Source organism: Convolutriloba macropyga (assembly GCF_964194025.1).
Source record: "Convolutriloba macropyga chromosome 13 unlocalized genomic scaffold, txConMacr16.3 SUPER_13_unloc_1, whole genome shotgun sequence".
Taxonomy (NCBI): domain Eukaryota; kingdom Metazoa; phylum Xenacoelomorpha; order Acoela; family Convolutidae; genus Convolutriloba; species Convolutriloba macropyga.
The window spans coordinates 281,996-296,110 of record NW_027449112.1 but is presented as its reverse complement, the minus strand read 5'-3'; the positions used below and the strand labels follow the sequence as shown (position 1 = coordinate 296,110).

At 35.8% G+C, this 14,115-nt stretch overlaps 1 protein-coding gene across 1 annotated transcript in view; it reads right to left on the bottom strand.

The window, feature by feature from the left end:
* The window catches only part of LOC142354791 (sarcoplasmic/endoplasmic reticulum calcium ATPase 1-like), a gene marked incomplete at its 3' end in the record, with an annotated part of 52,396 nt that extends 51,717 nt beyond the window's left edge, over positions 1 to 679 (bottom strand). The window contains exons 1-3 of the mRNA XM_075407168.1: positions 538 to 679; positions 330 to 347; positions 93 to 175 (exon numbers count right to left, since the gene is read on the bottom strand). Of these exons, the coding sequence (XP_075263283.1) occupies positions 93 to 175; positions 330 to 347; positions 538 to 652 (216 nt within the window). The remainder of the gene's footprint in view (positions 1 to 92; positions 176 to 329; positions 348 to 537) is intronic.
* Between the last annotated feature and the right edge of the window lie 13,436 nt (positions 680 to 14,115).

The window sequence follows — 14,115 nt, the reverse complement described above, 5'->3', positions numbered from 1 at the left end:
TTTTTTTTTACTGAAAACTCGCTAAATTATATACTTTGCCAAAATAACAGCTACTTTATAATGATTTAAATTAAAGGTTGATAAAAACTTACAAATGATATTATGGCGGCTGCTAGAAGGATCTTCACTAAGAGGTCATCAAACTGTTCCAATATAAGTTGGAGGAGTGATTTTCCTGAAAACGAATGAAAAACAGTTAATTGTAAAAAAAATTGTTGCATTCAGGTGTACAAAATTCTGAATGCACTTTAGATAGCAGGCGCAAAAAATCCAACTCATCGACATTTTGGTTACTTCCTCAAAGAGACGAAGGCATATTTCATACGTACCCTCCTCGGCAGGCAATTCTAAAACAGCAAAACTATCTATTAGTAATTTACTAGTACCGCTACCAATTACTCTAACAAATGCTAGAATGTTTTCTGTATCGAATTAATATGTATCAAACTCCAATAATTAAGACAAATGAGACTGGGCATAAATGCGAATAATTTTCATGTCGATTCTTCTAGCTATTTGTATCAAGTGTACTCGTACCATTTGGTCCATAGCGTTCCTGATTTCTCCGAACTTGGCTCTCTGTTAAGCCGTATTCGTCAACATCAAAGTGGCTGAGGACTTCGTCTTTACTTTTTGTCCAAGCGTAGTCCATTCAGCTCTGAAAATGAATAACTTAATCTCTAAATTGTATTGCTTGCCTCGTTTCCTTGGACAGAACAGGAAACCCTAATTATAGATTATACTTTAACGCCTATACTGCTGCAGATACACCTCCCTCTAGTTAAATCGAAGACAACAACACATCGGTGAAAACAACTCAATTCTACAACAAAATTTACTGTATAATTTAAAATTAAACAGTTCTAGAAGCTACCTCAGAATATCGAATAAAATCAGAACCAAAGAATTACTGTCACTACTATTTGACAATTATTTTTGCGTAATGAAAACTAACTCTTACCCCGCTCCCCTCCCAGCCCAAGTGCTAAGTAACGTGCTATAGAATAATACATTTGTAACTGACGGCGTAAAAAAGGGGGCCAAAACAGAAGAGATCCGAAAAAACATATATCACTTAAGATCGAGTTTCTATCCAATGCGATGAATGAGTGCGTTTTATGCTTGCGTTCAAAGTTTAAGGTGCGATAGAGAGTAAAAACAACTAAAACTGAAGCGAAAACTGGCAGAACGTTAAATGATTACAAAGCTATTGGGGGGACAATAACAGAAAGACTCGAATCTGGTTTTCACTGCTAGCATTTGCTTTTTCTTGTTTTTCTTGTTTAGGATCTTTTCCGTTTGTGCCCCCCCAGCTTAGTGGGTGCATATTATTTGCAACCCCCAGATGCACGTGCAATATTTTTACAATGATTTACTATGTAATGACACGTGCTCTGTAACTGGGGGGAGCATAACGTACTGGGGGGGCACAAACGGAAAAGATCCTTATTTTACTCAAATTTATATCTTAATGAACTGTCTTTTTTCTAGCATTTTTTGCGTCGTTGCTTCCATAAGCGACTTCAGATATCTCTTCCAAAGATTCAAATTATTATTAGAAAATAATTAATGCAATAAACTAATGTAAACCCATATTGTAAACTATGCAAACACGAGCGCTAGAACCGATCAACACAAAGCAGAACTTTTAACTCATTCTTCCAAAAAGTGTACAGTAACAAAGTTGATTACAAACCAGCAGTCTTGAGGAGAAAACTTAATTCTCTGCATATAACAGAAAAACTGATAACAGATATATCAAGGAAACTACAACTCAACAAGTCAAACGGACCCGATAACTTTGTTAACATAATTTTTAAATTTTGCTCAGCAACATTGAGCAAGTCACTCGTCCTTCTTTTTCAAACAATATCCAATAAAGGAAAATTCCCTTCTATCTGGAAAATAAGTCAAATAACTCCCATCTATAAGGAGGGAAGCAAAGCAGAAGTGAATTGCTACAGACCCATTAGTTTACTCTGTTGTGTGTCCAAAATTTTTGAAAAAGGGATTTTTGACGAAACATATTATCATTGTCGTCAGATTAAACGAAAATCAATTCGGCTTTCGAAAGAATAGATCGGCAACCACTCAGCTTCTACTGTTTCTCGACAGAGTATATCGCAAATTTGACACAATTTTGTCGGACGACATTAGTATCCTCTACTTAGATTTTGCAAAAGCTTTTGATAAAGTACCACAACACCTCCTCATAAAGAAACTCGAAAGTTTTGATGTCGGAGGGAATATATTATTACTCTTGCACTCTTATTTAGAAGATAGAAAACAATTTGTTAAAATTGGAAATTGTTATTCAAGTTTGGAGAACGTAACAAATGGAGTCCCACAAGGTTCGATCTTTGGACCACTACTGTTCTTAATTTTTATAAATTACTTGCCAGATGCAAACCCCGATATTGAAGGTTTTTGGATTTGCAGACGACTATAAGTTCATCGTTCATGATCAGGCAAAACTGGACAGAAGCGCAAAAAATATTGAAGACTGGTGCCGAGAGAATAGAATGGAGTTAAATGCAAACAAATGCAAGTTGTTAAATGTTAGAGGTAATCTCACGACAGCTATGTGTGGCCAGGAAGTAAAACCAACTGAATCCCAAAAAGACCTTGGTTTAATAATAACATCAAATCTCTCATGGCAAGGCAACTACGACCACAGAGTGAAAAAAGCGACCAGTGCTTTTTTCCAAATAAAACGAAATATGTCAACAATCAGCTCAACGTCAACCAAAATGAACTGCTATACTGGTTATATTGTTCCCATTATGACATACTGCTCACAAGCATGGTTGCGAAACCGCACCAACACGTACAAAATTGAAAAAGTGCAGATCATGGCTACTAAATGGATTCTAGGAAACTCACTTCAAAGTTACAAAGAACGTCTCATTAGCCTAAAACTCCTCCCACTCTGTCACTACGTTGAACTGCATGATCTTCTTCTCTTCTTGGCTATTACACGTAATGAATTTGACATTCCGACAAACTTTAAAACCCTTGAAGACGAGAGGACAAGGCAACACTGTAGAGGTGAACTGAAAATCAAAAATAACCGACTAGTCAAATCTGATGAAAACTTCTTCCACCGAACGAAACAACTGTACAACGTTGTAAATAGAAATATTCAAAAATTTGGAGGCAAATTAAACAAACACACTATCACAAAAGCATACTGGCACTTTTTCACAACTCATTTCAGCCTGACAAACAGATGCTCTTGGCGTATAATTTGCAGATGTGACAATTGTAACAATTGGAAAAAACTGGACATTTGAAACTGGACTGACTAAGCACAAATTGAAGCCCAGGGAAACATACCCGAACTCTCTACTACTACTACTACTACTACTACTACTACTACTACTACTACTACTACTACTACTACTACTACTACTACTACTACTACTACTACTACTACTACTACTACTACTACTACTACTACTACTACTAATACTACTACTACTACTACTACTACTACTACTACTACTACTACTACTACTACTACTACTACCACTACTACTACTACTACTACTACTACTACTATTACTACTACTACTACTACTACTACTACTACTACTACTACTACTACTACTACTACTACTACTACTACTACTTCTACTACTACTAATGTACCAACGTCCCGTAAAGGAAGTCATTAACATTGCCCTGCGATCGCTTTATGCTAGGGACGATAAACCACACATACCTAGAACAACAATGAAACGTCTGCTTGCAGAAAGACGGGTTGGCACTGGGTGGGTCCTTGGCGGTGATTTTGGCAAACCTTTGGATGAAATCGTGGGAGCCTCCACTGAAATTACAGACACTAAAATGTAAAACCAACACACAATCTAGCACTTGTCGCAATTGTGAACACCGTGTGACAGCACGTTCCAGGGGTGCTGAGTGTAAAGTTTGTAATAGATGGTTCCACGTGTCAGCAAATGAGTAACACAGAATATGCTAGCATGGAAAACCAGTTCTGAATGTGCTCATTCAGTCGTGAAAATGATCAGACTGACATTTTCCGATACAAATCGAAATACCATTTTCCGATACAAATCGAAATAACTGGTACATCAAGAGAGCCACAAAAGAAACAAGAAGAATACTATAGCTATTGCAATTGTGATTTTGATTACCTAAACGAGCCCATTGCAAACAATCCCTTTGACCCCTACTGTTACAGCAGCGTAGATAAAAACACAGATTTGTGGTACGAATGGATCTTTCATCTGATAGAAAAAACTGCGACTAGAAGAACTCAACGGAGACAAGAACTTCCGCCGTGGCTATCATCTGAAATGTCGCACAAATTAAACAAATTCAGGACACTAAGACGTAAATCGGAACGTTGCGTGAATTTCTCTCCTTACCTAGCCACCCAATTAATAGAACTAGAAAAGCATTGTGCTAACCTGCAAGAAAGAGACCGACAAGAATACGAAGAAGAACTAATTTCAAGCAGAAACAGATCTAGAATATTCAAATATTTGAAAAATTTCCAAAAAGAGAAATTCCCAGCAAAAATTGTACATCTTGACTGGAATTCTGTGCATAAAACAGCAAAGAAAAAGCAGAGTTACTCAACACGTATTTCTCATCAGTACTTACTGATGAAAGTTACGAACAGTTTGATGCTCCACCTCTTCTCGAAGCTGGTGGACAGAAAATGGACTTTACCGAGAAGGAGATCACCAAAGAACTGGAAATTCTGGTTGTCACAAAAAGTAGAGGCGCAGATGGCATTCCCCCAATTCTGCTTAGGAAAACTGCATAAGTTGTTTCCAAATTGAATAAAAGTCTGTTCAACAATATTGGAAGGTTACACAGTGTTCCCGGTTCATGGAAGCATGGTTTGGTCTCACCAATCTTCACAGATTGTAATAAAAGTAAAAGTGAAGTGAAAAATTATAGACCTGTCACACTTCTCAACATCATATCCAAAGTTTTTGAGAAGTTAGTCTTGAAATTTTTCTCAGAACATTTGTTGAACAGCATTGCATCCTGTCAATTTGGTTTTGTACAGCTGAGGTCTGTAATTCTGCAGCTTATTTTGAGTCTGTCCAATATCTTTGCAAATCTTAGTGCATCAGAGGAGTTCTGTTTCCTACTGCTGTTTGATTTCTTTAAGGCCTTTGACAAAAAAATCAGTTTTGATGAAGAAGTTAGCAAGGATGAATATACCACGAAGTCTCTTTTTACTTATTAAAGATTATCTGACTGGCAGAAAACAAAGCGTAAATGTTGAGGGCTACCAATCTGAGAAACGTCTGGTCTCTTGCGGAGTTCCTCAAGGCTCTGTACTAGGACCTAACCTTTTTCTGATCTACATCAACGACTTGCCAAATGTAGTCTTTTCTTCTCTGGCACTCTTATATGCAGATGATTTAAAACTAATCCATTGTTCCGAAAATGACATTCTAGACAAGCTGCAAGTTGATCTAAACAATCTCCACAACTGGAGTGTACAAAACTGCATCCTTTTCAAATACAAAGTGCTCTTTTACACAATTTGCCTTCGGGAGTTGTGTCTAGGAGGTTGTACTCTCTCTAAAAAATAATTGGATCCAAGAGAAGAGGGCCGTCAAAGATCTTGGGCTAACTATAGTCGACACCCTAAATTGGATAGAAAATGTACGGAATCGAATAGCGAAAGCAAAGAAGGCGTTTTGTCTCATTCGAAGGAAAACCAGCTGCAGAGTTCACATGAAAACTAAAGTTCACTTATACAGAGCTATCATAAGCCCGACATTAATGTTTGCATCTGAATGCTTCGAGTTAAAGCGAAATGAGCATCAAATTTTAGAGCGGTTTAATAAAAAGGTCGTGAAATTGATGAAAAAACAGAAATTGTTACGAAGAAGCTATTGTTCAAAGCAATATACTGCCACCACTCTATTTTAAAGTCCTAAAAGATCTCCTACTTTTTAGCAGCCTAGTGTCAAGAAAGTACGATGTTGACTTGCGCAACCAATATGTTATTCAATGGGCCGGAAGAAGATCTAGGGTTATACTGTCAGAGATTCGATACGAAGCGCAGAGATTCAATTTTTGGTATAGAACTGGAATTCGGGTGAACATCAACCAAAGGAAAATTAACTTCATCGACAACAATAATTTGAAAGGAATACTTCAAGAATTAATGTGGAAATTTTTCAATGAAAATTGGGCTGAGAATAATTTCTGTAGTTGGATCTTTTTTTGCCCGTGCCAGAACCGTCGTGCAAATTCTATGTTATGAATCCGTGACTTATACTCTCCGTGAAATTGTCAAAAAGCCATAATAATAATAATAATAATAATAATAATAATAATAATAATAATAATAATAATAATAATAATAATAATAATAATAATAATAATAATTCGTCCGAAACTAAAGTTTTTCTAAGATATGCCGACGAAATTGTGAAAACAGTTAGAGGTGACACAAAATAGCTGTTAGATGCGGTCAAAAACCTTCCTCCAAATCTCCAATTTTCATTATAAACTACAGATGATAAAAACAGTTTGCCATTTCTGGACATGTCAATCAACGTACAGCCGGAGGGAAACATTTTTTACAAATGGTATCAAAAACCATCAGATACTGGAACAATTCTGAACTATCGTAGCTGTGCACCCCTACAACAAAAGAAAAGCATAATAGAAGGAACAATACACCGCCTGTTCCAAGCCACCAGCAATTGGGAAGCGTTCCATGAAGCATTGACAAAAAAGAAGAAATTTGGGAACGTAATCAATATCCTAGGTATTGGGTAGGGAATATCGTCAAAGATACAATTAACCCGCTGCAAATGAAAGAACAAAGAAAAAGACATAGATATAACGCGGGTGTAGCCGTAAAACAACAAGAAAATAATGAGAAACAACAATTTGTATTACAGTACAGAGGCAACATCTCTAATGAATTTGCAAAGAAGTTGAACAAAATTCATCCGGTACAGACGATTTTCACCACTCGGAAACTTAAGAGCTGTTTACCTAGCCTCAAGTCTAGCTTTCATAAGGATCTCAAATCCCACGTGGTTTATGAACTCACTTGTAATGGATGCAAATCCATCTATGTTGGGCAGACATGCCGTCATAATAACACAAGGGTTGCAGAGCATGCCAAGGCGGACTCAAGGATGGGAGTATATGCAATCGAGTGCAACGGTGATAAAACAGCTTTCTAGTGGAAGATATTAGAACAATGCAGCAACCAATTTAAGTTAATGACACTAGAGGCGCTCTATATAAGAACATTCAAACCAGCCATCAACACGCGCGACGAATACCAAACACGAGAATTGACACTGAAAGCTTAGTTTGAAGATGAAAATCCAACTTGAAAGACACGTTAAGAAATGAAAATATCAATTTTACAATTGAACAAAACCAAAGTAAGTTTAAAGCAATATATGTAGGTGTTTAATAAAAAAACATGTCGATATGCATCTGCTACATCAAATCGAAAAAGTATTTTTACTCAGATAAAAATATTTTGTAGATACGATTGTAGATGTCTAAAAATTCGTTTTAAATTTCCTTAAATGATTGATTTTAGTGATTTGCATTTTATTTTCTGCCTTTTCATTTTAGCATTTTGTATTGTTTGTAACCTGACGATGAACTCAGAGTTCGAAAACGTTCGTAAGAAAGTTTCAAATTGACAAACCTTTTTTTAAATCTTGGAAATAATAAAGTTTTTGAAGCATTAGTTAATTTAGATTCAGACAATATTTCCAAAAGGTAATTAATAGCAGCGCTCTTCAATTAATCAATAAGCATATGTTGTGTTTATTGACAACTATTCACAACTAGCCAGGTTTTTTGTTAAGCAAAAGTACAAGAGAAAGTTTCGGATCTATTCTGTTTCAGAACCCCTCCCCCTAGTGTTTTTATGACCCCAATTGCAAATTATATGTTGTTATATAGCACGTTACTATGTAAGAAAATGGCACGTGCGCCTGGCGGTCATGAAAAATTTGGGTCTTTCCCATCATAGCCCCCATGAAATTATAGCCCCCCATTATGGTATAAATACCAAGATTGCGGGGGCTATAGATTGTCTGACCACTAAGCTATGGGGGACAATAGTGGGAAAGACCCAAAAATTTATGCTCACTAAACTGAAGGGGGGGGGGCAAAACAGAATAGATCCAAAGTTTCATATTTGACCTGTTCTTTCGATACCTGGCATCAGTTATAAAAAATTGAACAGATATTTGGCACCGTTTATAGTAGTAGTAGCAGTAGTAAAAGCTTCGGGTTATTTCCACTGGGGTGTCAATCCAAGTGTTTATCAGTCCATTTCAGTTTATCTTTTTCCAGTTCTTACACGTTCCACATTTGCACATCATTCGCCAGGTGCACTTGTTAAGTTGATTAACTTTTTGTGAAGCATTCCCAGGGGTAGTTCCGAAAACTACCAGGCTCAAACATTGAAACCAACACATGTTACTAGCAAACATTAAACAATGCATCACTGCAAAAACCAGATCTCAGTGCAAACCTCTTTTAATGCAGTGAAAATTGGAAGTGTAAAGACTGCAAAAAGAAAGTGAAATTCCAGGGAACGGGAGTAGAATATCAGTTATGCAAAAACTGGCTTTAAGCAAATTAGCAAAACTAGCAACAAAGAAATAACAAAAAAAATCCGGGATCTTCTTTGAATCTGTACGTACTGCAGCAATCAACACCCAGAGGCGTAAACTGACGGAAAAATATTGTACAATAGGTATGTGGATAAAATTGCTTGCAATGTTAGAAGTGACCCCGCCGAGTACTTACCATTTGCAAATTAGATAGCCAAAAATTTGCCTTTTACCATGGAAAAACGAAGGAAACTTGACTACAATTGATACCAACGTAAACTTGAACAACCATAATAAAATTACCAGCCATTGGTGTTCAAAAGCAACTGAACCGGGAAAGAAACTAAATTTTTGCAGCTGTTCATATCTTTAGCATAAGAAAACAGTAATTTTAGGGACGGATCACAGGGTTTTCAACGCAACAACTAGTTGCCCGGCTTTTGATCGAGTGAACAAAAAAGACATGCTGGACCAATCATCACTATCCTGACGAATGGTCTTCAAAAACAGTCAAACATAATCAAATCGTTTGCGAAAAAGTCCACTTAAAAATAATAATTCGCGCTCTTGCCATTCAATTTTAATGATCAGTTTAGTATCCATTCATTACGTTCAACTTCATATGTTGTTGAAATGTCTTCTTTGCAAGCTTTTTTTGCGTCGTTATTTCCTTAAGTGACTTCAGATATCTCTTCTGATAAACCAAAAAAATTAGTATTTGAGAAAATTATTGTAAGAAAGTAATCAAAATAATACAAAGGTAGCGAAACATTAAAAAATTTAGATTCGGACAAAATTTTTTGAATATAAACATTAGCAGCCGCTCTCTAACTAATCAATAAATACATGATAAGATTATTGACATAACTATACAAAACCAGGCAAGGTTTTTGATTAGCAAAAACAACTAAAAAATTATTCATAATTCAGACCTGTTCTTTCTGTTACAGGTATTTGATATGAAAATGTGAACAGTTTTTTGGCACTGTTTTTCAAAAAAACTACCAAGCGCAAACATTGAAACCAACACAATATGTTAGAAAAACATTGGATAAAACATCACTACAAAACACTACAAAACCAAATCTCAATGAAAACCTCTTTTATTGTGATGAAAAATGAAATTGTAATGATTGCAAACTGAATGTGATCTTCCAAGGAAAAAGTGTAGAATATGAGTTAAGCAAAAACTGAAGGAATATACCAATATGTAGGATCTTTCTTTAGTTTGTACCTACTGCAGTAACCAAAACCAGAAGAAGCAGCTAACAGAAAGATGCTGCTAAAAAGGACGTAATAACCCAGCCGATAGCTTAAGATTTGCAAATTTGAGAGCTAAAAATCTGCTATTTACCATAGAAAAAGGGAACAACGCAGGAAATTTGGCTTCTTTTGATGCCAACATCTACTTGAACAACGATAATAAAATTACCAGCCATTGATATCCTATTGCAATTGAATTGGCAAAGAGATTAAATTTTCGCAGATGTCCACCTCTTTAGCAATCCTACTGCAGCAATTGTTAATCAGAGGCGGAAGCTGACAGAAAAATACTCACAGATCAAAGGTATATGATTGACATTACTTGCACTGTTCTTAAAAACCCTACCGAATGCTTCAGATTTGCAAATTCGATAGCTAAAACCTGCTTTTTAACATACAAATTGTGAACATCGAAGGAAACTTGCAGTCTCTTCATACCAATGTCAATTTGAACAACGATAAAAAAAATTGCTGCCATTTGTATTTAAAAGCAAAGGAAACAGGAAAAAGGTTAAATAATTGGAGTTGTTTATCTCGTTTGCATAAGAAAACAATAATTAAAGGAAGGAACCAGGGTTTTTATCTGAACAACTAGTTGCGCAATTTTGATTGTTTGCGCAAACAAGGCACTTTCCTGATGAACGGTCTTCAAAAACAATGAAAAAAAATTGAATTGTGCACCAAAACCATTTAGAAATAAATTCCGTTACAATTGATAATTGGCGCTCATGGAAAGAAACTTTTATGGCCAGTTTAGTATCTCTTATATTTCATTCAGTTTATATATTTCTCCCATAAGTGACATCGGATATCTCTTCGAAAAACTAAAGCAAATGTATTCGATAAAAGTCAATGTAGCAAACAGATCGAAACAATATAAAGGTATTGAAGCCTTGAAAAATTTAGATTCGGACAAAATTTCGAGAAAGTAAGCAGCAGCAGCCCCTCCCCAATTAATCAATAAAAATCTGATATGTTTTACCTACATTACAATTCACAAGCAGCCAGTTTTTGTTGAGCAAAAACAGAAAATGTTTCATATTTCAGACTTGTTTTTCCTATTCCTGGTATTAGTTATCAAAATTTGAACAGAGTTGTGACACAATTTTGCCAAAAACTACCGGGCACAAATATTGAAACCAACACCCGATACTGGAAAACCATTGGACAAAACATCACTATAAAAAGCAAACCTCAGTGAAAACCTCATTTATAGTGATGAAAATTGAAATTGTAAAAGCTGCAAACTGAAAGTGACCTACTAAGGGAAATGAGTAGAATTTAGGTTTGGCGAAAACTGGTTTCATGATAAATAGCAAAATAGGCGAAACAGGAAAAAACTAAATTTGAGGACATATTTGAATTTGCGTCTACTGCAACAATCATCAATCAGAGGCGGAAGCTGACAGAGAAAACTTACTGATCAAAAGGTATATGATTGACATTACTTGCATTTTTCGTATAAAAACCCAGCCGAATGCTTGAGATTTGCAGTTCGATAGCTAAAACCTGCTTTTTAACATACAAAATGTGAACATCGAAGGAAACTTGGCGTCTCTTGATACTAACGTCAACTTGAACAACGATAAAAAAAAATTACCTGCCATTGGTATCCAAAAGCAACGTAACCTGGAAAGACACTAAAATTTTGCAGTTGTTCATCTCTTTTGCATAAAAACACAAAAAATAAAAGGAGGAACCACAGGGTTTTTAGCGGAACTAGTTGCTCGGCCTTTGATCGTGTGCACAAACATGACATTGTCCCAATGGATGGTCTTCAAAAACAGTAAAACAGAATCAATTTGTGAACCAAAATCTTTTACAAATAATTTCATTTCCAATTGATAATTAGCGCTCATGGAAAGAAAGTTTTAGGGACAGCTTAGTATCCCCTATACATTTTTATATTTTACTGAAATCTCATTTTTGCCAGCATTTTTTGCGTCGTTTCTTCAATAAGTGAAATCAGACATCATCGAAATAATATAAATGTACTGAAGCCTTGAACAGTTTAGATTTGGACAATATTTCGAGGAAGTAAACCCAGCAGCCACTGTAGCCGCTCTCTAATTAATCAATACGTATATGATACGTTTATTGACAAAACTATTCAAACCCAGCCCGGGTATTTGACTAGCAAAAGCACACAAAATTATTCATACTTCAGACCTCTTTTTTCTGTTACTGGTAGTAGTTATGAAACTGTGAACATATTTTGGTACTGTTTTTTGGATAATTAAGGGTTCAAACAAGGAAACCAACACACAATGTTGGACAAAACATCACTGCAGTAACCTAATCTCAGTGAAAATCTCTTTTCTTGTGATGAAAATTGGAATTGTAAAGACTGCAAACTGAAAGTGACCTTCCAAGGGAAACAAGGAAAAGAGGAAAATATGGGTTATGCAATAACTGGTTTCAAGCGAAACAGCGAAATGAGCGAAAATGGAATATACGATTATTGAGATATTTGTTTGGATCTGTACCTGCTGCAGCAATAATCAATCAGAAGCGGAAGCTGACAGAAAAACACTTACTGATCAAAAGGCTTGTGAACTAAACTACTTGAACTGTTCGTAAAAATCTCCAGAGCGCTTGAGACTTACAATTTCGATTGCTAAAACTTGCTTTTTATCATTGAAAAAATGATCACCGAAGGAAATTAGGCTCTTCTTGGCATCATCGTCATCCTAAACAACGATAATCGAACTACATGCCATTAGAAGCAAAATGCAACCGAACGGGGAAAGGGACTCAATTTTTGCAGCTGTCCACCTCTCTAGCATAATGAAACAGTAGTTCTAGGGATAGACAACAGGGTTTTCAACGCAGCAACTAGTTGCCCGGCTCTTGATCGGGTGAACAAAAAAGACATGCTGGAACAATCACAACTATCCGGATGAGTGGTCTTCAAAAACAAAAAAACAGAATCAAATTGTGAACCAATGTTTTTTGTGAATAAATTCATTTACAAATAATAATTTGCGCTCTTGCCATTTAGATTTAAAGATCAGTTTAGTATCCGCTCTATTTCATTCAACTTCATATATTGTTGAATTGTCTCTTTTGCGAACTTTTTTTTACGTCGTTACTTCCATAAAAGACTTCAGATATCTCTTCCGAAAATCCAAAAAACTAACATTTTAGAAAATTGACGTAAGAAACCAATCAAAATGATATAAAGGTAGCAAGGCCTTGAAAAATTTGGATTCAGACAGAATTTTGAGAGTATAGACATTAGCAGCCGCTCTCTAAATAATCAATAATTATATGATAGGATTATTGAAATAACTATACAAAACCAGCCAGGATTTTTGATTAGCAAAAGCACATAAAATTTTTCATAATTCAGACCTGTTCTTTCTGTAAAGGTTTTTAGTTAAGAAAATGTGAACAGATTTTTGGCACTGTTTTCCGAAAAACTACCAGGCGCAAACTTTGAAACCAACGTAAGATGTTAGAAAAACATGAGACGATACATCACTGCAGAAACCAAATCTCAGTAAAAAGTTCTTTTGTTGTAATGAAAATTCGAGTTGTAAAGACTGCAAACTGATAGTGACCTTCCAAGGGAAACGAGTAAAATATGAGTTATGCAACCACTGGTTTCATGCAAAGTAGCAAAATAAGCCAAAACGGATTTAACCAAAATTGAAAGTCTTGTTTGGATCTGTACCTGCTGTAGCAATCATCAATCAGAGGCCAAAGCTGACAGAAAAACAGTTACTGATCAAAAGGTTTGAGAATGTCAATACTTGAACTGTTCGTTATAACCAGCGGAGTGCTTGAGATTTGCAGTTTCGATTGCTAAAACCTGCCATTTACTATGGAAAAAGTGATCATCGAAGACATTCGGCTGTTCTCGGCATCACAGTCATGGTGAACATCGATACTCAAATTACATGCTATTGGAAGCAAAATGCAACCAAACGGGAATGAATCTATATTTTTGCAGCTGTCCACCTCTCTAGCATAAAAGAACAGTAGTTCTGGGGACGGATCAAAGGTTTTTCAACGCAACAACTAATTGCCCGGCTTTTGATCGGGTGAAAAAATGACCTGCTGGACCAATCATCACTATCCTGATGAATGGTCTTCAAAAATAGAGAAACAAAATCAAATTGTAAACCAGTATTTTTTGCTAATAAGTCCATTCACATTTAATAATTCGCACTCTTGTCATTAACTTTTAACGATCAGTTTAGTATCCGCTCTTTTTAATTCAATTTCATATATTGTTGAAATGTCTCCT